Here is a 24436-nt window from a genome sequence, read left to right on the forward strand (position 1 = left end):
TATATAACCTAACGACTAATGACATTGCAGCTGTGCATGAACAATGACAGACATATTGGTTGGTGGCTGTTACTCTTCTCATGTTGTTTACAATTGACATCATGGTCCATGCATGTTATAGCGCCCTTAGTAGTCAAATGATTCTTCAATGTTGTTATTTGAAGATTTACCTATGTTGAGCTTAAGCGACCCTCTTAACAGTTAGTTCTTCAAGATTCGACAATTTGCTGAAGCCTGGAGGTGTCTAGCTCTCACTTCGGTACTTACTCGATGTCTGGAGGCTTGCTGTTCCATTTTATTTACGATCGATGTACCGAATACTTTGTAATGGAACAAGTTGCATCTGTTGTTGCAGCAGAGGCCTCGTTGAACCACCTCCAGGGTCTGTAAAAAAATTGTTGCTTGCTTCGATGGTAATCTGTTGCTGATATGCGTGTACTTGATTACACCAATTTTCTTGCTTTTACATTCATTTATGATTAAATTGTTTGGATCTATCGCTAACATATTACATAATACATGACTAGTTAGTTTGTAGCATAACTTGAAAATAAAATTTACTTAATATACGGACAGATACTAACAGCAAGAAGAGTGACCGAAATGCAAAGAAAACATAAATGTATGAGATACCAGATTCATACTTGGATAACCAAAACCATGCGAAAACAAGGAAATCTCAGGTTGCGGCTCATACACAGAATGATTAAACTGGCAGAAACTTGGGTCCATGAACATTATAATCTAATCAAGAACAATGGGAGAATCGAAGGTCATTCCCCGGGAATCCACGACAGGCACCAGTTCAGGTGGCAAATCACCCCTAAAGATATGCACCTTGAATCTGAGATTGCTTCTGCTGTTCTGCACCAGTTCAAACACACAACCATCTCCACACTTGAGATCATTATCCGAGAGAAATCTTTTCCACTCTGAGTCGAACGCAAACGTAGGGCGACCAGAGCCTCCACGGTACGATGCGTTCCAATCCTTGCCCCTATATCTGAGAATCACGGGGACAATCGCTAGAGGAAGCAATTGAACCATGTGGGCAGGTAGGCACTGTTGGGAACAAAGGGGAATTCACCATAATAACTCAATCAAACAAACAGTTGAAACAAAATGAAATGTGTGTGAATGATATTTATTTACCAATGCACATGATTTCTCCATATGTGATTTTGTAAAAATCACATCAAAAAAGGGTACACCCAGAAGATGGGAAACTACTTCTTCTTCTACATCTTCTTCAGCTTCTACTTCTACTTCAACTAGAGGAGATTGAGAGGTCGATCCAAATGAAGCCTTGCGTTGCTTCCCCCTCAGACGGCTCGCTATGCTTCCAGAAGCAACGGTCATTGTGTTTGTGTACACCTAAACACACACACACACAAATTTAACATCCTGAAACAATGCATATCCCAACCCAATGACATGCACCATGTGCTTTCATGCAAGAAATGATTGAAAATCTCCGTCTTAAAAACAATGCTTGCTTGCATTTAATATGATTGTGTATACTATGAAGTTCAAGATCGACTTCCAAGTCAAAGACCTGTAAAAATCAAAATCTCGTACAAATATATAAAAAAATTAAAAATATGAGTAAACATAACTCAACCTTGTCTCTTGTTGGTCAACTATGATACAGAGATCATACTGTGATTCAAGAGGAATATTCGAGACGAAAATAAAGTTTGCCAGCACTTGGCTTGTCCCTAATAAACACCTAATTCTTGAACCAAAGTTGCTTATTAACAAACACCTAGCACACAACTGGTCCGGGGTTCGAGTCACCTTAATCGTGAGTTGACGAAAATCCAAATCAGCACATATAATAAAATTTTAAAGAGTGCAATACGAATTACAACTACTCAAATAATCTAAAAAGTAAAATCCAAATCGCATGACCTTAACCCATGTAAGAAATAAAAAATAATAATAATTGAGACCGTTTCATAGGATTTTGTGTATATATATATATATAAATTCACGTAATCAGTGTGATAGAACATTACTAGCCGGACATGACACATACATTGCTTGTGATTAGCATAATATATGAAAATTACGAACTTGACCCTTCATTTTTCCGCATTCCAAATCAGCCCCAGCATAACAACAGAAACCCCAAAATCAAGCACTTGAGAAAGAATAATCTAAAAAGTAAAATCCAAAAAATTCACCTTTCTGCGTACGCTGCTCTCAATCTCATCTTTCTCATCTTCGAAAGCATCTTCGACTTTCACGCTCTTATGGAGACGCTCTTTCCCCTCCATCCACTCAGTCGCATCTCCGCCGTTGGTTGGGGTGGAATATAAGGGTGGGTAAATAGGGGATTGCACGGGGTCAGCACCGCTGCTTCTCGTTTTCCCTCCTTTCATTTTCTCTCTCTACAAAGTATGTGTAAATTTGAAATCAAAGTATATTTTATCATCGTATAATAGCCAAAATAATCCTTTAAATTTATTAGTTTTGTGCTTTAGTTTTATAAATATTTAATTTTGGATTTTAGTTCTATAAATTAAGTTATGTTTTGGTTTTTGGTCTTTTTTTATTTAAATAATGTTTTTATAATCGTACCGATAATCGAATCGGTTTAACTTAAAAAAATAGTCCAACCCTTTTAACCAGACGGTCGGACCGAAAAATAGTTTATATAATATAATATAATTAATAATATATTTCAAATTATAAAAACCTAAAAAATGTGCATATAAAAAAAAATACATTACCATAGTTTGAAAACTAAATAACTTTATAAATATATTTAAAAGATTACTTATATTTATATTTTTTTAAAAAAATATATATCAATCAAATAAAAACTCTAATATAAATAAAATAATATTCTTAACAAGTACAGATTTTAAATAACCGTGTATATATATAATATTAAATTAAGATTTTAAAATATAAAAAAAAAACTATTTTTTCAAAAAAAATCGAAAGACCTGTTTTTTGGTTTCTTGGTTTTGGTCGGTTCTTGACTGGTTTAACCGTTAAAATAGTTTTTTAGAGTGTTTCGAACCAGACTAGTGACCAGTTTTCGATCAAACCGGTCGGTTCGATTTTGAAAAGATGGCATTTAAGTGTTGATATCAACTGACACATCATCATTTCTCAATGTCACGTAATCATTTTTAGCTGTCAATTAGCATTTTCTGATGTCACGTCAACACTACATAAGAAAAGACTAAAAACCAAAACATAAATTAATTTATAGGACCAAAATCCAAAATTAAATACATATAAAACCAAAACACAACATGACCAAACTTAGATGACCATTTTGACTATATTCCCTTTTATTTTCTTTGCAAATGAGTAGTAGTGACTTTTGCTTACTAATTAAATTCCACATGTATCTTCACATTATATAAAAAAAAACTACATAAATAAAAAAATCAAGAAAGAAAGAAATATACTAGAGATAAAGAAGTTGAAAATAGTTTGTAATAATTTTAAAATTGAAGATGATATTTTTTAACGGTAAAAATAAACGAGTAATTTCATTTAGTATGAGTACTTAGCATATAATAATTATAATAATTTATATATATATATATACATATATAAATTATTATAATTATTATATGCTATATATATATATATATATATATATATATATATATATAAGAGCAAATAAGTCTTTTAAAAAAAGTAACTCCATGTTTTTTTCGCCTAACATCGATACTATAAATAGAAAAGGTAATTAATGATAGAAAAAAAAAATTATTGTAGAGAATATTAATTATTGACAACTATTTGACATGTATTCCAAGACAAAAAATGGATCTTGGATTTTGCATAGATGGTGTTGGGGTTTTTAAGTTTCGGTATTTAAGCTATCACAGGAACTAAACTGAACTAATGGCTATTTTACTCGCTAAACTGATCGATTGAAAAACCGTATGGAATTTACTAAACTGATCGCACAAGAACTCGGAAGTAAACTGCTCGCTCATTCAGTCTATGTGACACTTCAATTTACCCTAGCTATAAGAATGCGCTCAGTTGATCTCCATCAATTTACCTATCTGCCACATATCTGTTAAACTTAAGATCATCAAATCAACTCTCAGGAAATATTCAGAAGATTATTCAATTTACCTCAGCGGAAAAAATTTTCCGTACACTGATAAGTCTGCTACATAACGTCGCAATTTCATAATGTACTTTTTGCAGAGAATGTTGGCAACATCAGAAGCAAATAGAACAACGGGAATAATTCAGAGATTTCTGACGATATTCAAATATTATTACCGTTGAAATCCAAGCCTATAAATAGGCATCTCGATCAGTTGAGGAAGTTATCTCGGTAATAGAACAGTATCGCATTATCTCTAAGTTTACAAAAATCCTCATGAGCTAAATTGATCAAGAAACTCGAAGCACACTTTCATAAGCTCTTTATTCTGATCATTTAAGGATCAATTTTATACTCTTGAAATCGAGTTGTATCACACTTATATTTCACTCCGTCGAGGACTGATTTTGTGTTGTAACCAGGAGTTCTAAGATAGACAATTGTGTATATATAAGTCCTAGTCATGGAGTGGGGTTTTGCAAGTTGAATGTAAAATTCAAATTCTTCTACTGTTATCCTTCCGAAGAGGAAGAAGGGGTGACGTATGAGTCATTAAAATCTTCGGACATCCAGAAACATCTCCATGCGTCCTTTCATCAGTTTAATTTACTTTATCAGTTTTACATACATTCCAAACCAGTGTTCATAATCTGCATTTTGACATATTTTCGCACATCTTATTCGTTTGTCAATTTGCATAGATACCAAGATAAGCTAAGAATTTCGTCACTAATCCGATTGAATTCTAACCGACACTTACTAAAAAATTTTTGAAGTGTATTCTCCCTTTCTATACTCAAACTGATCCTTTCAATTGGTCAAGTTATTTATTTTTTAAAAAAAATATATAGTTTAAATAATTTATAATCAAATTTCATGATTTTACATGAGTTAAATTATATATGCAAGAATTTTTGTGATAAAAAATATGTCGAAAATAACAAGTTTTCTCAAAATCACAATTTTTTTAAAAATGAATCATCAAAATTTTCGAGCACGTGAAAATCATGTGCGATGTTTGTTAGTATGTCATTAAATACTTATAAAATTATTGGGAAAGCAAATAGCGAATTAAGGCATGGTGCATGGCTGACAAGTGGATGTTGTGGTTTGTGGATCCATAGAAGTTTGCCTTGCAAAAATAATACAAGGTTGAGTATGGATTATTAATTTTAAACCAAATTTCATAAAATTTTCCATTTTGAGAACAATTTAAAGCTCTGTTTGATTGTAAAGATTTTATATCATAAAGAAATTGTGAAAACAAAACTGATCTCTGAAAGAATTTGAATAAATTTAAAATATTTTTGTAAATTAAGATAGAAAAACATAATTTATATTCATTAGCAAACATCTTTGGTTTTTCAAATGAGTTGGATACACTAAGCAAGAAGACCTACATGTTTTGTTTTGAGAATGGACCATTGAGTAAATAGGGCCCATGAACATTTGATTCTATTAAATTTTAATTATGGTAATGCTACATGTACACTGAGTATTACACGTTGGGTTACACATTGCATTTGTAATTATTCAAAAATGCATGTAGGATAATCATATAATTCCAAGTGCAATGTGTAACCCAACGTGTAATCCTCAGTGTACATGTAGCATTACCCAATTAATTATCATAAGCACATCACAAGTTCCGCGCTGCGTTTAAGATCTGCATCAATATCAGTAGGTGTTTTTTTTAAAACAAAAAATTTGTATCAGTAAATAATTGGGAAAATTTAGGGGACTGATGGACTGTAATGTAAGCACTATGTCTTGTAGTGCGAACCCCTAAAGTGACGTAGTAGATCTTTACCTGCATCACAAATGACCGTTAGAGGTATCGGAAAATGCTCGACCAAAACCCTCCGTTATTCAAGTGAGAGCTACCCAAAATTTGAGAAATAAGGAAAACTTGTGAACAACATAAGAAGAGCATAAAACGAAAACTTCCCCCAAGAATGGAAGTCATCTATCTATTTATAGATTTTTAAAGATTGAACGTGGGCTTTTACCTTGACGGGCCCTATTATGGGCTAACCAAATTAGGGCCATACAACCCTAGTTTAATCTTAATGGATCATTACCCACCAATAAATATATATGTATGTATGTATGTATATATATATATATATTGTGTGTGCTTTTTTATTTTAATCGATCATAATTAGGGTAGGTTTGGATCAGAGACATATTTAAAAAAATTGATACGTGAGACAGTTTCATGGAACTTTTTTTGTTTTCAAAATTTCATATTGTGTGTGCTTTTTATTTTTAATTTTTTAAAAAAATCTATACATACGATAGGAGATTACTATTTATAAAAACAAAACACATAGTAGGCTCGTTGATCCTAATTTTTTCTGAGTCAATTAAAAGAGGGAAAACATAACAAAAGAAGAAAGAAGAAACAACACATCCTTAATCGAATTTAGATGGCGTATAAGTAGTTGACGTTGTTGAGTGAAATGTAAAACATGTTCTAATACAAATTGAGGAAGAGGGCACCATTATTGTATATAATGCAAGGCCGAGTCCTTATGTCGTATTTGAAGATATTTATTTGAAATTTATGAATTTCGATTATAATTTTATTGTTTATAATAAAAAAAAATAGACAAATCATAAATCCACTAATTTCACTTGCCTAAACAGTAAAATTTTAATAAAATTTTAGACTAATTTTTTTTAATCCATGTGTAAACCCTAAAATCAAATCGAATTACGTAGTCGATGAATTTGAAGTTAAAGAAATATATAATGGATGCATGACGCGTGTAAAAAAACAAAAATAAAAACATATGAGCATTTGAGTAATTAATATCCGGATTAAAAACGAATAAAATTTGCTATATTATAATGCAAATTGAAGACCGATGGCCTAAGACAAAAAGTTGATGTTCTGTCTCATCAAAGCTGCGGACTCATTGTATTTGGTAGGAATTAATATGATTGAAATTAAAAAGTATAAAAATATAATTAGTTTTTGAATTAAATCTGAAAAAATAAAAATAAAAATCTTCTAACTATAGACTATGGTTAGAAGTATTTTACTATTTTTCGTTTTTAATAAGGACCGATGACTGTAATGGATTCATCTTATTATGTGAGTTTTTAGGTTATGTTTATAAAATATTTTACTTTTAAATAAGTGATTAAATTTATAAATTTAAAAAATGAGGAAAAAAAAATAATTGATAGTAATTGAAAACATATATAAGAACAGAAAATAGAAGGAAACCTTACGTGTTTGATAAATAATAATTCTAGATTTCACATAACATACAAAACAGTTTTTTTTTTTAAAAAAAAAAAATTTAAATCCGATAATAACTTTTTTAAACACTCTCTTAGCTTCAAACAATTTTTTTTTTTTTGAAAGAAGTTATTCAAACAATATAGTTTTAGTTATAATATAAGTACAAAATCATTTGTATCCAGCAATTAAAGGTTTGTTGATATACAAAATAATAAAGAATAAAATAAGGGTTTAAAAACAAAGCAATTGCACCGTAATTTATTTAGAGAGGCTACTGTAGTATTGTATCGTATCATAAATAATTGGGTGACTAGATGATTGGAAAGTGCTTTGGACAGACATTAATTATTATTTCCCTAATAAAACAAAATATGTAATAAATTAAAAAGGAAAGCTGCGACGAATATTTAAATGTGTGAAGTCAGAGGAAGTATCTTTAGTATTAAATTTGCAATTTTTATGTGTTAATTTATATGCTTGATGTCACCAAATTTGAGATATTTATGTTTTATGATGGTACATTCCAGGAATCTTCCCATGTTCCAGTGATACCCTCCTCAAAAATTTGTTTTTAATTCTGTAATCCACGCGCAAGAGAGGGATATTTCAACAACTCACAACGTATCTATCTATGTGATCCAAGGGTAAAAATGTCATTTCTTCAATCAAATTTCCATTTCCATTTCCATATAATTGTTTTTATTTTTATTTTTTGATGAGTTGGGCATGAATTAAGTTTAGTATTCACTATGAATTTATAGGAAACGATCATTGTCCCTTTCACGAAGTTAAATTTAAGTTATCATAATTCATATTCGACCTAAAGCGAAATTTGTTATCGTGAACTGAATATTGCATTAAAAATTGGGAAACTTTGATGAAGTAGATCTTATATAAGTCATTTTTACAAATATATATATATATTCGTGAAATGAGTCGATCCAATCAATGTTTACAATAAAAAATAATAATTTTTAATAAATCAATTTGAATAGTAAATTTGTTTTATAAAATTAATATGTGAGACCATCTCATATGATTTTTTGAGATCATGAAATTGTACGTTCTTTGTTTGGCTGGAGAAACTAATCTTTACTTTTGTATATTCTTTAACATTTTTCTCATATAGATTCAAAAGGTTAAGATGTATATATATATTTGCAATCTCAATGAAAAATTAAATTGTTTTTGATTTAGAAGGAGGAAAATGTTAGTAAATTTGTAATAGAATTATTAATTTAATTATAATAGTCGCAACGGAAACAAGGTACTGCAGATCAAATAAAGCAATAAATAGTAAACACTGATTAGATCCACAGCTTATAAATCTCACAACCATATGGTAGAGCGCCAAATTAACCAATAATCGTCAATCAGCAAGTGAGATGAGATTCAATTTCAACCAATCACAATTATATAATGTATGAAATTCATGCCGCAATTTTTAATGCCAAAAGTCCCACTTTCCAATATAATAATACCATCTCTTAGTTGGGAAAATTCGATCCTACCCCATGGGTAGGTGATATGATTTAATTGGTGCATATCATATGGGTCTCACATGATTGAGTGGGTCCTACATGATATGCACCAATTAAATATTGCCACCTATGTCATGGAATAATATCCACGGGATAGGGTCGAATCAATCAGCTCTTAGAAGTTAGAATTATATATACAGGTGGGTTCTGATTCCATATTCTCCACTCTATTGAGTGAATGTTTATTATTATTTCTCACAAAATTGATTTATAAAACCGTTTCGTACAAATTTTTATGTTTAGTCATATATAGATATTCTCATATCACTGAATAACAAAAGTTTGTAAGATATAAAAGAGAGGGAATATGTTTGAAACATTTATAAAACGGACCATACGGTTAAACGACTTGCTATATATGACACAACCACTTGGCTAGTAGAAATGCAACAAGGTGGACTTAGATCACAATAAACAAGTAGGAATTAAAAGTACAAAAAGCAAGCAAGATTGAAATTAAAGAAGAAAAGTGGGAGAAATAGATAGACAACAAAACACAAAAGATTACAAATCACATATCATTATCTTGAGAGCACCAAATAGAAGCCGAAAGTAGGCGTCGTGACTTCCATCCTAGAACAAGTTTATTGGTTGCCAATTCCTCAACCCTATACCCATCATTGTACAATCCTATCAACAATTTAGCTTGACAATGATTCGAAAAACTAATGTTCGTCGGGTATAGCCCGGTCCCGGCCAACCACTGCCCCCACGAACGCCCGTAGCCATCCCCATGGGAACTATAAATACGATCCAACGACCCGGATATCCGGGGCCCCAAGAAAACCCTCTCTACCAACGCACGTGACCGTCCCTGCATCGGGAACCCTGCCTCTAGTGAGTCGCACATAGCCGAGTAATGTTGCAATGAGTCCATGAACCGGCCCACGAACCCTTCGTCTCCGGCGGGCCCCATCTCTTCCTCCACGAGGGTGATTAGTCTCGGGTTTAGGGTCTTGGATCCGGATAAGAACGAAGCTATTGAATCCGGGGATCTATAATTAAAATGTGGAAGATGTAACATGCAATTTATTACAAGGGCTTCTCCCCTGACCAATTTTAAGGTGGATGGTTTGAATGTTTCGGACGCATCCAGCCTACATTGGTGGAATGAGAAGGGTTGACCTATGGACGCCGCGAAGGACGTTAGGCGTCGGCCGGTTTCTTGGACGGTGCCGAACGAACGCCGCCCCCCTCCTCCTCCCCTCGACAGGGCGGTGATACGAAGATGCGGCGGCGGGGACCCATCTTTCCTAGAAACCAATGCCTGCATCAATGAGGCCCATTGGATACCTTCCATTATATCGTAGTCAACGATATGAACCCTCCTGTCGTGTGTCACGGCTTCCAAAATAGCCTGATTTGCGGTGAAATGTCCGAATTTCACGTAAGGCGACATGTCTTGCAACAACTGAAACGCCGCCAAAACATCCGTCTGCCGGTGCTCCTCCTTCCCTCCTCCGCCTCCGCCGCCGCCGCCGCACTTCCCGCCGTCCATCAAACGTTGTAAGGCCTCGGTGAAGTATGATCCCAGCCTCTCCATATTGGTGCCAGCATTTGGCGACACCAACTCCTTGAGCCGAACCAATATCACCCTAGCCAACTCGCGGCATTTGTCAGCCCCCGCCAGGGCCTCCGCCGCCGCCATCAGGAGGTGGACGAGCCTCAGCCCTTTGCAATCCTCCGTGCCTCCGCCGCCGCCGCAGGATTCATCATCCGTGCTCATCAGGGTGTGACACTCCGGGGATGACAAATTATTGTAACACTCAGAATTATAAGTACTATTTGATGGATCATCATCATGTAGTATCACAATATTTTGATCATCATCCAATATTATGGAGTCAATGAGGCCGTGGAAGTCCTCCTGTCCGCCGGAAAACTCCTCCCAGTCCACCACCGGCGACCAGTCGTTCCAATAGCAGCCGTCGTCGGCGGTGGTCGTGGCGGACGTGTCAATATAATGGCCGAAATTCGAAAAATCAAGATCCATAACCAATGCCATGGCTCAGAGAAGTAGGAAATTAAGGAATGTGATATTTAATTTTAATCTTTAATGTATGTCGGGAGAGATTAAAATGGAGGCATTAATATAAAGACATGGGATTAGTAGTAAATAGTACTTCGATTTAAATAACATTTTGTGTCTAATCATGGGGTTAATCCAATAATGTCAATCTAGCTTTAATTTAATATAATAGAGAAATAAACTATATATCAATCCCATTTGAGGATAATAATTTATAATTATTTAATTTGTATATTCAGCAGCTAAATTTATTTACAAAGGTGTGAATTCTAAAATATAAGGGATAGTTGGTTGGAGATTAAGGCGCCATAGATTAGCTTTGGATATTCTGTAACTTGATGCTCATGCTGATTGGTACGTAAAATTTTATTATAATTTTAGTTAAATTTTGCATTTCCCCATAAACGGAAGCCAATTAACTATCTAAAATCTAATGGAAGAATTAGCAATGACCCTTAATAAAATTCTTCTGCTCACCAACCAGCAACTTGTTTTGAGTCAGTATTTCTTTCTTATAAAATGCATAAACGTCTTTTTAATATCTTACATTGAAGTGATATAAACCTCTCTCAATAGAAAAAGTATTGTAACTTCGAATCCACTTAAAAACAAAATCTATTACTTTCTATTGATGTAATAAATTAAAACAATCATCAATTTATTGATTTATCAAAATAATTTCATAATATTTACATTTTGATTAGATTTATTTAACTTATGAAGCCGTATGATAATATCCCTTGTCTACATAAGTGCCTAGTCAAGAAAAAGAATTGTGTCCTCTAGTTCTTTACATTCCGACCGCCTGAAGTAACATCATTGATTCATCCAATTAAATGCAAACTTTAACGTAAATTACAAAAATACTAAATACCTTCTAAAACATGAAACGCCGAAAATTGCACATAAAGTTGAAAACACAAAGTTAAATATGTAAAAATGACTGGGATGTATCGTAATTTAACTTTGTAATCATCAAAGTGAAAACTAGGCTTTGTTACTTAATAATATATTTGATCAACCAACCTAATGTCCTTAACGAACTAGTTACTATAATACGTATTTTGACTAGTCTAATTAAATATTTATTACTGATATGGCAATGTCACTGGCTAGTTATCATCAGCCATGCCGGCTCATCCGGCTCAACTAGCCTCCACCACCTATATGAATATATATATGCACATAACTCATACTATATGATGTGAAACCATATGTATTATTCAAGGTTCTAAAAAGCGTGAAACGCATCGAAATGTGTATGTCAAGTTTCAAGCTTTTCAAGCTTAAGCGAACTTAAAACGAGCTTAAGCGTGCAAAAGCGTATTCAATTTTTACTATATAATTTTAATTATTTTATGTCAAACATTAAATAAAATATTAGATTAAGCATAAATATAATATTTAATAGATAATTTAAGTTCTAAACTATAAATATACATATTTATAAAATTGTTTTCATTTTAAAAAAACAAATGAAATCTTTCGTTCTAAAAACGGTCGTTTAATCGAGTTTAAGCATATTAAAGACTAAGCAAAATTAAGCGTCGTTTAATCGAGCTTTTTAGAACACTCGTATTATCTAGATATCCATAATTCCATATCTATATATACAAAATTCTAGAATTATATAAACTTTATGGTAATTCTTCAAAAACTCGATGTGTTGCCACATGAGACTGATCAGACCGATGAAACATGGGTAATGGATGCCGGAAAAAAATCACTTATAACAATTGTTGTAACATTTTCTATTACATTAACAGTTAATTCTATTTGTTAAATTTTTATTGTGTGTGAGTTTTTTAAACATGTTAAATTAAATAATATTTGTCAATCAATTATTGGTATCACATGAAATGATACATCACTTTGTCACAAAAGAATTTTTCTCTGGATACCGACTTTCAGGCCAACATCGAAAGGGGCTTGTCCGTGCTCGAGTCATTGCCATGCAACAAATTAAGACATGGACAATGTTGTGTACATGTAATTGCTCCGTAAAATCCAATACTTGAGAAATAATTTTGTGGCTAATTTTCTGCGAAAATTTTGAAATCAAAATGGGATCAAAATAAGTTACATGATTGATAATATGCAAAAAAAAAAATAAAATTAATGGATGGGTCTATATCACAAGTGGTGATCATATTACATTATATTTTTGCCAAAAATAATCTACTCACACAAAAGGAAAAAAGGCCTCCGAAAATTTTGAAATCAAAATGGGATCAAAATAAGTTACATGATTGATAATATGCAAAAAAAAAAAAAAAAAAAATTTAATGGATGGGTCTATATCACAAGTGGTGATCATATTACATTATATTTTTGCCAAAAATAATCTACTCACACAAAAGGAAAAAAGGCCTCCGAAAATTTTGAAATCAAAATGGGATCAAAATAAGTTACATGATTGATAATATGCAAAAAAAAAAAAAAAAAAAATTTAATGGATGGGTCTATATCACAAGTGGTGATCATATTACATTATATTTTTGCCAAAAATAATCTACTCACACCAAAGGAAAAAAGGCCTCCCTTGGACACAAGTCAAGTCAAATGTTGGTGATTGCATGATGATGGATACAATTTTTCACAATTTTATTTGAAGTGAATGCTCCATCTATGGCAAAACCAATCACATCTTGGGTCCCAATGAAGGAAATGCCTTCGGAAAACCAATGAGAAAATTTTGAAAAATAAGAGAAATGGTGTCATGTATTGTTGTTATTAAATTTTGGGCTCCAAATTGAAAGGGAAATGTGACAGGTCAAATATGAAATCGATTGGAGAAATTATTGACCGATAGGTTTCAAAGATTCCGAGTTTGGTCAAACATGTTTCTATCACGAAAAGCGGCCCAATTCAAGTTTTGTATTTGGTTTCATTCAATCAATCATCAATTTAATTTGGTTGATTAAATATATAAATTTTTTTCTTTAATAAATTTAGCAACTTATCTATATATCATCTTAACCAAACACAATTCCAACAAACAAAAAAACATTTATCGAGTACATGACCATTTACATTTGATCTAAATTTCTTCTTTTGCCCTTAATTAAATTTAATTATATTAAATGACGGACCATGCATGAATACACACACATATATTAAAAAATTTAAAATATCTAACAGCTTACTCACTTTTTTCTAAAAATAAAATCAATGCAGGCGTTGTATAGTGTATACTTATAAGACCCTTTATGCATTTGACTAATCACCATATTTTTAACTCGTTTATTAATTAACATCATGCATGCATGACTACTTAACCTATTACAACACTTGGCCAGCAGCTGTGTGACTTAAATTACTTGCTATAATTAATAATTTTTTTAACCAAATTTAGATAAAAAAAATTTAAACAATTATTTACCCAAGCAGGATGGTGGAAATATGATTAACCTGCCATCATGTGTGTAATAATATAATTATAATATAGTTTAAAAAGTTGATAATACTTTCGAAATAACACCGAAACATGTAGAATTTTGAATAAATTACAAGTACCGAAGTACGTACTGATAATTTTTATTTTACTAAATCACCGCCCTTAAACTGGTAATAATATTTATATATATATAAATATAATAATAAATGTATATTATATTCTCAATTCGTGGGGTTAAATGTGAGGTAGGGCTGTGGGCGCCGTCAAAGCAGTTGAAAATCAGATTTTATAATTATTTAATTTTTAACATTTTAACAACGGCCATGTTTTCTGGGGATGGAGCAATCGCACGCCAGTCAGTACAGATACAAATGTACTGGTGAACAAAATATAGAAAATTATTCTCCTTTAAAAAAAATTCATGTTGTCTTTTAGTTTTGTAGGAAATAACAATTTGGTTATTAGGATCAAAGTTATAATTGGTAGTAATTGTTCGACTTAAATTTTTTATATGATATATAATCATTTTAAATTTAATTGTACTAAGTTGATATTCCATCAATACTAGTGAAAAATGCACACGCTTCGCGTGTATAAAAGATGATTTTTTTTTTAAAATATAAAAGGTGGAGTAAGTAGGAGGTTTTTAGTGAAATTATACGGTAAGAAGGGTAATTATGGAATAACATATTTTAGTGTCCTCAAAAATAGTTTTTATAATATGCTCATTTTTTATATAATAGAATAGATACTTACAATTCGCCTAATAAAATCATCCATATATATTTTCACGTCAAATTTATGTTTGACTTTGTATTTCATAATTCATACACAAGAGATGAAGAGAAGGGATTTTTATGAGTAAAACAGTTTTGATTATGCTACACCGGAGTTTACTCCTCATGTAGTTTTATATATAAGATGTTTACATGAACATCTCGTGTAAAAACACAAGAAAGTACAAAGATGTAATCCATTTTTCTGTTTCTATGTGAGATGTGAACATTTTATGTACATGGGGAGTAAAACTCTCAACACCTTATGTAAAACTACACGATAAGTAAAACTCTCGGTATAACATAGATAAATCCGAGTAAAAGATACACTTAAAAAATAAACGAATTATATATATATATATATATATATATATATATATATTTCATAATACATTAAAAGAAGGCGAATTGCATTTTATAATTTTTTTTTACGAGTAAGTTTCTTAAGTCGAGTCAATCTTACGCGTATTTATAATAAAAAGTAATATATTTTTATAGATAATCTAAACAAAAAATCCGTTACACATGAGTTTTTGTGTTATATATATATAAAGAAAATGTAAAGATATTGGAAATTATTAGTGGCTTTGTTTTTTTCGATGGACTCATTTCACATGTAACAAAATTATTTAAAGTCATAAACGACGATTTATTAATTATTAATTCATAGTATTGAAAGCAGTGGTGAGTGGTGATGTCAAGATTCCGAACAGAAACAATATTGACAAATTACTACTTCCGTATTTATTAAGACATATAATGGGATTATAATTAAGAAATACTATGTTACCTTCATAAGATCAACATAGCCTAGGTTTTTCATTGTTTTAATCTCTCTAACAAATTAGTTATTTTCCATATGTAATAATTAATTTGGTGATGCTAATCATAATTATAACTAGCAAACAAGTACACGCATTGTGTGTGCGACAAAAGATATTAACGAAAGCAATGGAAAAAAAAGATAGTATTCGCTAGAAATTAAAAAAAAATTGAGTATAATTTTTGTGTTGAGTTGAAAAAGATATTTCACCTAGATCTGAAAAATAAGAAATACTATTAAAAAAAGAAAGAGAATGAATATGTTTAAGATTTGGGAGAGAAATAAGAAAGTGAATTAATTGGAAGTTGAAATCTAGAACCGAGAGAATATGGAGAAGTGGGGTGACGGTGGTTTAGGCATTTTAAAAAAGAGACCATGACACCATTTAATTACTCTAATACACCTTACCTTAATAAATAGTAAAACATTAGGACCACAATTGAAAACAAACATTGCTATGTTCCAAATGAGGCGTGTGACCACCATACAACTAATGTAGACAAAATCATCATATTTTTTGTCATTAATATTTATTTATTTACATATAATTGCAAAATTTAAATGAGCAGCAATAATATCATAACCTCACTAAAGCTGGGATTGAAACAGATACCATCTCAAACCTCCCACTTTCCCAGTCTTTTGTTGTATCAACTGTCACTTTAAATTTCAATGGGCTATTCTTTCCTTGTTGAAGCAACATTTTCAATAAAATCAACCAAATCATGTACAAATCCGGCTTCTCTTCAAACCTGATAATGCTTTCATTACCTTTTTTAGGATGGAGTTGTTTTTTCTTATGGATTTTATAGCAAGATCCAACTTTCTCAGCCTGGATGTTCCCGAATAGAAGCTCAGCAGCCTTGTTCGTGACTAGAATCGGGGCGTGTTTAGAGTCGTCCCAAACATATAACTGCAAAAGGAACACAGAATAATCAGTTGAATCCAAATTTTCTTGAACAAATTAGAGAGCTGGGTGAACGTTAACATGTGTTGTGGAAGAAAAATAAGTACCCAAAAAGGTCTGTATATGGTGCCTACGGCATGGTTACGGTCCGAACTATTCTGACAATATAAAGGAAACTTGTTTTGCTGCATGCTCGAACTTGAAAAAGAAAGCTTGTGTTAGAAAATGAGTGTATTAATTATGTGTTACAATAGAGGGCAACAAAATAAATATGATTGATCACTTTTCGTACCCAGGTCCGGTATCCACAGGCGTGCCACATAGCTGGCAGCCGGTAGTGACGAGATCATCGACCAAACCATCGTCGACTTTAGCACGTAGTCTTGTACTTAAAAACATCCTTTCAGCATTAGCCTCATGAGGATTGATCCAGGTAATTGGAAGAAATATCTCACCAACATACGCGTTAAAAGTTGCCTTAGAATGCTTGTTTAAATCACTCAACTCTAAGAGGGATAAGCAATTCTGAGATTGTGTCTCTTCGTGCACTTTCCAATTTACTTTTAACTGTCTCTGGTACTGGAAATCATAAGTTATATTACTTGTCGAGAATAAAAACCATCCATAAAGAAAGAGGAAAACCATCTGGGTAATTAACCCTCATAAATAAAATAAAAGTTTGATGTCTACTTGGCTCTGATAGCTATCCCGCAGACAGAAAACACGGCATGTCCGAGCATAGTGGACCAACCCAAAAACATATGCAATCAGCGAAAAAACAACTACATCAAAACACCCATCCGGAACCAAAGTAAGAACAAAAAATGGATAGCAATCAGATGGTGAGTGACAAAAAGCTGTGTACTCAGAAGATACCTAAAAATGGTGTGATAGCTTACAAAATAAAGGGCACAATTCGTGTGAGAGAATAGTGATGATTTAAATTAACCTTGGTCCTTGAGAATAGAATCAAACCATGAATTATCCAAAACAATGCCAAGAAATTTTCAACAAAACCAATGTCTGAGAAAACAGTCAACAGAAGTTAGTTGAATGTTGAAAGGCTTACTTCGTAGTAGTTTATTTGACTGCCACAATGAGCAAGCCTAGCTTGCTGCACCCACCCAACAACTTTTTTAAGCTTGTCTTTTGCTGTTATCCCTACACGACACTCCCCTATCAACTCAATGGTGCCTGTTTATGCATAATTGATTAATGAAGCGTCATAGGTATGGGAAACTTTCAAACAAGCAAATCCATTATATAGGTAATCTGTGATTAGCAGCATCCTCTGTCTTAAATTTAGCTCCATACTTGTGAACTCAATTCTTTTTCCTGCTTGGCATATACTGTCAAATTTAAGATACGTTTTTAGAAGTTCCTAAAGAAATAATGACAAACGCCAAAAATATATTTACCCCCAAGCCAAATCACAAATAACCAGAACTCTCAAGACCGGAAGTACCCATACACAATCTGGAGCAACATACATAGAAGGTACGTGGGAAGTACCTTTTGGTGCAAGGAAATCATCTGAATGGATCAGACACTGCAAAGACGAACAATGGAGGGTTCTAGCCTCCAAAGAATCTCCATATTTGGTGATTTTGACATCTGTTTACGATTGAAGAGATTACTTGGAAACATTGTAATCAGCAAACTCTAAAAAAAATGTGTGGACAACCTAAAACTTGTATGGAAAATCAACAGAGGAAAGAAATGGTGTGGCATACAAAGTAAGTTAAGTAACCCAGTCCCAACATATCCACCAAATGAAGACAAAATGTAAAGTTCCTTAATTCGGGCTAGATATGGTAGCAGCACCAAATGAGAGTCAGGGAAACTGCTTGAGCTATATTCGCAGTAGCAAATTGTAGTGTTTGAAAAATTATCCGAACGAAAGCTGTTGAGATTAATCACCAATACCAATTCTTTGAATCTCAGAAACACACCCTCAAGAAATCTCACAATTGACAGAACAATATATGAACAAGAAAGAACACTCAAAAGCAATTTACGTGGTTCGACTCACTTCGAGTCTACCTACATCCACGGGAGGAATGATAATCACTTTATTGATCAAGACAAGTATACAATTACAAAGCTTCTTTGATCCAAGATCAATCACAGAACAACTCTAAGAAAAACTTAGCTACTATGACTCTTCTCTCAGAATCTCTATTTCGCTTTCTCTTGTAACTGTTATCCAATATCTTAGAATGAATGCCTGTTGGAGTATTTATCCAGATTAACACCAGCTGCCTTTTAAGCTTCAAACTCCAATAATCAACTCTAACTGTCAAACCGTTAGTAGGCTTTCGGTTATCTCTGATTTGTGGCTTCCAGCTAAGACTTCTAGATCCACTCTTATCCAACTTTGATAGACACATCTAACAAATCTCCACCTTGTCTTCATAAGTTGATTACCCTCCTCCACTTATAGACCTACGTTATTTCACCTATGTTAACCAAGTCTTGGCAGTGTCTAAACTTAGCTTGAGGCAATGACTTGGTTAGCATATCAGCAGGATTCTCACTTGTATGTATCTTCTCAACAATGATCTGTTCCTTACTCAGAATATCTCTTACATAGTGAAGCTTGATGTCAATGTGCTTACTTCTCTCATGATAAGCTTGATGTTTGGTGAGGTGAATGGCACTTTGATTATCACAGTGTACCTTTAGTTGTTTCTGACCAAGCTCTGCCATAATTCCCTTAAGCCAGGTAGCCTTTTTATAGCTTCGGTTAAGGCAATATACTCAGCCTCGGTGGTAGATAAAGCCACAACTGACTGAAGTGTTGCCTTCCAGCTAACTGCTGAACCAAATAGAGTGAAGATGTACCCTGTGAGAGATTTTCTTGTGTCTAGGTTTCCTGCGAAATCAGAGTCCACATAGCCTTCCACAAGCTGCTCACAATCATCTTGTCTTCTAAATATCAATCCAGTGCCATCAATTCCCTTTAAATACCTCAAAGTCCACTTTAAAGCATCCCAATGCATTCTTCCAGGATTTGCCATAAATCTTGATATAACACTTATGACATAGGCTAAATCTGGCCGACTGCATACCATTGCATACATTATGCTTCCAACAGCATTTGCATAAGGAATACCTTTCATGTCTTGAGCCTCTGCCTCATTGCTTGGGGACTGATCTGTAGAAAGTTTGAAGTGTTGTCCTAATGGTGTACTCATTGTTTTAGATTCATGCATGCGGAATTTGATCAACACTTTTCTTATATATGAAGTTTGATTCAAGTATAACAACTTCCTGTCTTTACTTCTCTGAATATCCATTCCTATTATTCTCTTTGCTTCACCCAACTCTTTCATTTCAAACTTAGAATTCAATTTCCTTTTCAAACTCTCAAGATCTTCCCTGTCTAAGCTAGCAATCAGCATATCGTCTACATGCAGCAGAAGTATGGTTTTAATCTGATCTCCAGCCTTTTTCACATACACACAGCTGTCAAAGTTACTTTTTTTAAACTGAATGCTCGTTATGAATTCATCAAATCTTCGATATCATTGCCTAGGACTCTGTTTGAGACCATAAAGTGACTTTTTCAAAAGGCATACTTCACTTTTATGAGCTGAAACCTTATATCCTTCAGGCTGTTCCATGAAGATTGTTTCATCAAGATCTCCATGTAAGAATGCTGTCTTAACGTCTAGTTGTTCCAGTTCCATATTCCATTGTGTGGCTAAGGCTAGCACAATCCTAATTGAGCAGTGTTTCACAACAGGTGAATATATTTCATGGAAATCTATTCCTTCCACTTGAGTGAACCCTTTTGCAACTAGTCTTGCTTTGTGTTTTACCTTAGTATCCTTACTAGTGACATCCTTTAACTTGAACACCCATTTGCATCCTATTACTTTCTGATCCTTTGGTTTAGGTACCAGTACCCATGTTTTGTTCTTGATGAGTGAATCATATTCCTCTTTCATAGCTGTGATCCAATGATCCTTTTGTTTATTGGAAATTGCTTCTTGGTAAGAGGTTGGTTCTGAGCTGTCTATTCCAATAGATACATTTAGAGCGAAGGATACTAGATCATCTTGTATGTAACGTTTAGGCATTCTGATTTCCCTCCTTGGTCTATCTCTTGCTAGAATATATGAGCTAGTATCATCATCATGCTCTTCCTGCTCTAAGCTTGATTCCTCTGTCCTTTGATCATCTTTTCTGTTCTCAACATCCTTTTCCTGCTCCACCTTAACTTGTAATTTGTTGTTTGCTCCTTCATTTGATACAGACTGATTTTCTTTTATTTTGTAAGTCATCTTGTCTTCATCAAAAGTTATGTCTCTTGTCACAAAGCATCTTGGCCCTGAGGTTTCTAAATTCCATACTTTGTAGCCCTTTTGACCATCAGGATAACCTATAAAAATACATCTTAATGCTCTTGGATCCAGCTTTCCTTGTTTGACATGAGCATACGCTAAGCAACCAAACACACTTAGTTGTTTGTAATCAGCAGGAGTTCCTCTCCACCTTTCTATGGGAGTTTTGAAATTTAATGCACTTGAAGGACACTGATTTATCATATAACAGGCAGTGGAGATTGCTTCACCCCAAAATGACTTTGGAAGTCCAGCACTAAGGAGCAGACACCTTACTCTTTCTAATAAGGTTCGATTCATGCGCTCGGCTATTCCATTTTGCTGAGGATTACCAGGTACAGTCCTATGCCTTGTTATCCCTTTATCCTTACAAAATCTGTTAAATTTCTCAGAAACAAACTCCAAACCATTGTCTGTTCTAAGATGTTTAAGTTTCCTGTCTGTCTTGTTTTCCACTGTAAGTAACCAATCTCTGAATTTAAGGAGTGCTTCATCCTTTGTCTTGAGTATGTAAACCCAAGTTCTTCTGGAATAATCATCAATTATTGACATGAAATATCTTCGACCTCCATGAGTAGGAGTTGAGGATGGCCCCCAAAGATCTGAGTGAACATAATCCAAAGGTCCTTCTGTTGTGTGCTTTGCTGTATGAAATTGAACCTTTTTAGCTTTGCCTAATATGCAATATTCACAAAATTCTAGTTCTTGAATCTTATCACCACACAATAGATTTTGTTTAGCTAATTCAGCTAATCCTCTTTCACTGACATGGCCCAATCTTTTGTGCCATAGCTGAGTCAAATCAATTCCTTTTTGTACTGTTGATGATCCTCCAATAACAGTGTTTCCCATAAGGATATATAAAGAATTTATCCTTTTGGCTTTCATGACCACAAGTGATCCCTTTAGAATTCTCAAGTTTCCATTGTCTGACTTGAATGAATAACCCTTTGATTCCAGGGTACCAAGAGAGATTAGGTTCCTCTTAAGTTCAGGAACATATCTTACCTCTTGGAGTAACCTGTCTTTACCATCATGCATCCTTAATCTTACTGATCCTGCCCCTTTAACTCTGCATGATTTGTTGTTTCCAAGAATGACCAAGCCTTGATCTGATTCGATTAAATCCTCAAACCAAGACATGATAGGAGTCATGTGAAACGAACACCCTGAATCAATAATCCATTCATTTGATGAGCTATGTTCAGTTACTGCCAAGGCTTCGGCAGATTCATATCCACCAGATACCATAGAAGCTTCTCCATCACTTTCATTTCTGTCGTGAGACTTCTTCTTCCTATCTGGACAATTCCTTTTATAATGACCCTCCTTTTATAAAAACAACTACTAACAAGATGAATCTTCCTTTGGAGTTCTTTTGCTCGTATAGCCGATTGTACTTCATCAAGTGATATGGTCTGCTCTCTGCCATACAACATGGCATCTCTTAGATTTTCAAAGGATTTTGGAAGAGCATTTAGCAGAATCAGTGCCTTGTCCTCATCTTCCAGTTTCACTTCGATGTTCTCCAAATCATCCAGAATCTTTATAAAGATTTTTATCTGTTCTGTTAATGACTTGTCTTCACCAATCTTGAAATAATACAATCTCTGTTTCATATATAAACGATTTGCCAAGGATTTGGTCATATAGAGGCTTTCGAGTTTAGACCACATAGCAGCTGGAGACGTCTCTCTTGCTACTTCTCTCAGTGGCCTGTCTCCTAAGCACAATATAATCGCACTTAATGCCTTCTGTAGAGTCTGAGCCTTCTCTTTAGAATCTCCAGTTATCGATTCTTCTCCCAGAAGGGCATCAACAAGCCCTTGTTGGATCAAGATAGCCCTCATCTTGACTCTCCAAAGCCCAAAGTCGTTTACCCCAGTGAACTTCTCGATGTCGAATTTCATTCCTACCATTTCCGATCACGAATTCAAAGAATTTGTTCGATTCCCACAAACGGCGCCAATTGTTGAGATTAATCACCAATACCAATTCTTTGAATCTCAGAAACACACCCTAAAGAAATCTTACAATTGACAGAACAATATATGAACAAGAAAGAACACTCAAAGCAATTTACGTGGTTCGACTCACTTCGAGTCTACATCCACGGGAGGAATGATAATCACTTTATTGATCAAGACTAGTATACAATTACAAAGCTTCTTTGATCCAAGATCAATCACAGAACAACTCTAAGAAAAACTTAGCTACTATGACTCTTCTCTCAGAATCTCTATTTCGCTTTCTCTTGTAACTGTTATCCAATATCTTAGAATGAATGCCTGTTGGAGTATTTATCCATATTAACACCAGCTGCCTTTTAAGCTTCAAACTCCAATAACCAACTCTAACTGTCAAACCGTTAGTAGGCTTTCGGTTATCTCTGATTTGTGGCTTCCAGCTAAGACTTCTAGATCCACTCTTATCCAACTTTGATAGACACATCTAACAAAAGCAATAAAGTTTTGGATGATTGAGGCATGACACAAGAATGCCAAAAAAATCACTTAAACAGAGTTTTGAATTCTTTAGGCCATGGCTCAGGTACCTAAGATATCCCTTGTAGAAAATGTTTCAATTGTTAGTTTCAAATTGCTCGATAAGAAGATCAGATGGAACTCCCCCGATCCCAAAATGCAATGAGAAGACCATATGACTATGTTAACAATAAACATGAAAACAGAAACACACGGGCAACAACAGAAACAGCATTAATCAAAATGATATACGCAACAAACAGCATACTTTGAAGTAAACAAACATTTCCAGCAAAAACTTTGGACGCCATTTGTTGTTGCCAAATGGTTACAGGAAAATACGTCCTTGTTTCATCCCCCACCAAAATATCCAGCCTCACCACCTCTCCTCCATTTCTGATAACTTTGTACTGCCCAATAATCGTACAAACAGAAGCAAAATAAATAAATAAATGATACAGTAAATTCAGAATCAGTTATCACTAATATCGCGAAAAATAAATAGAAGAAATCGGGCAACAACCTGAACAGGGGTGGATTTGTGAACAAAGACCAGGAGTTGTACGTAATCTCCAATGTGAGATGAAGCTTTGCAAAGATCAATCAATGGTCCGTACCAACCGATTGCGGCAGACATTTTTCGGTTTCTGCTCCCAAGTTAGAATCAACTTTCTTCTCTTTTATTTTTGGTTCGCGTGGCATATATTTAATTTTAAAAAAAAAACACAAATCAACAATAAATTTACAATTATTATTGTTTTTTTTATATAAAAGATATTACTCGAATT

General features: G+C 33.6%; 3 protein-coding genes across 3 annotated transcripts; all 3 read right to left on the reverse strand.

Annotated features, from left to right (window-relative positions):
- Positions 1-540: 540 nt before the first annotated feature.
- Positions 541-2417, reverse strand: LOC140876121 (B3 domain-containing protein Os04g0386900-like). Its single transcript, XM_073279999.1, has 3 exons — positions 2187-2417; positions 1153-1374; positions 541-1062 (listed from the first exon to the last, which is right to left on the reverse strand). The coding sequence occupies exons 1-3, from the start codon at positions 2382-2384 to the stop codon at positions 745-747; spliced, it is 738 nt and encodes a 245-aa protein (XP_073136100.1). The 5' UTR covers positions 2385-2417; the 3' UTR covers positions 541-744.
- A 6978-nt stretch (positions 2418-9395) lies between these two features.
- On the reverse strand, positions 9396-10889 carry LOC140876501 (protein NODULATION SIGNALING PATHWAY 2-like). Its single transcript, XM_073280482.1, has one exon. It carries the CDS (start codon positions 10887-10889, stop codon positions 9396-9398), a length of 1494 nt encoding a protein of 497 aa, XP_073136583.1.
- Positions 10890-16465: 5576 nt separating this feature from the next.
- LOC140875674 (uncharacterized) lies at positions 16466-24338 on the reverse strand. The gene is made up of 7 exons (XM_073279429.1): positions 24172-24338; positions 23917-24058; positions 18329-18430; positions 17886-18010; positions 17109-17395; positions 16924-17014; positions 16466-16822 (listed from the first exon to the last, which is right to left on the reverse strand). Exons 1-7 carry the CDS (start codon positions 24283-24285, stop codon positions 16487-16489), a joined length of 1197 nt encoding a protein of 398 aa, XP_073135530.1. The 5' UTR covers positions 24286-24338; the 3' UTR covers positions 16466-16486.
- Between the last annotated feature and the right edge of the window lie 98 nt (positions 24339-24436).

The sequence above is a fragment of the Henckelia pumila genome, chromosome 1 (genome assembly GCF_033568475.1).
Source record: "Henckelia pumila isolate YLH828 chromosome 1, ASM3356847v2, whole genome shotgun sequence".
Lineage (NCBI taxonomy): Eukaryota > Viridiplantae > Streptophyta > Magnoliopsida > Lamiales > Gesneriaceae > Henckelia > Henckelia pumila.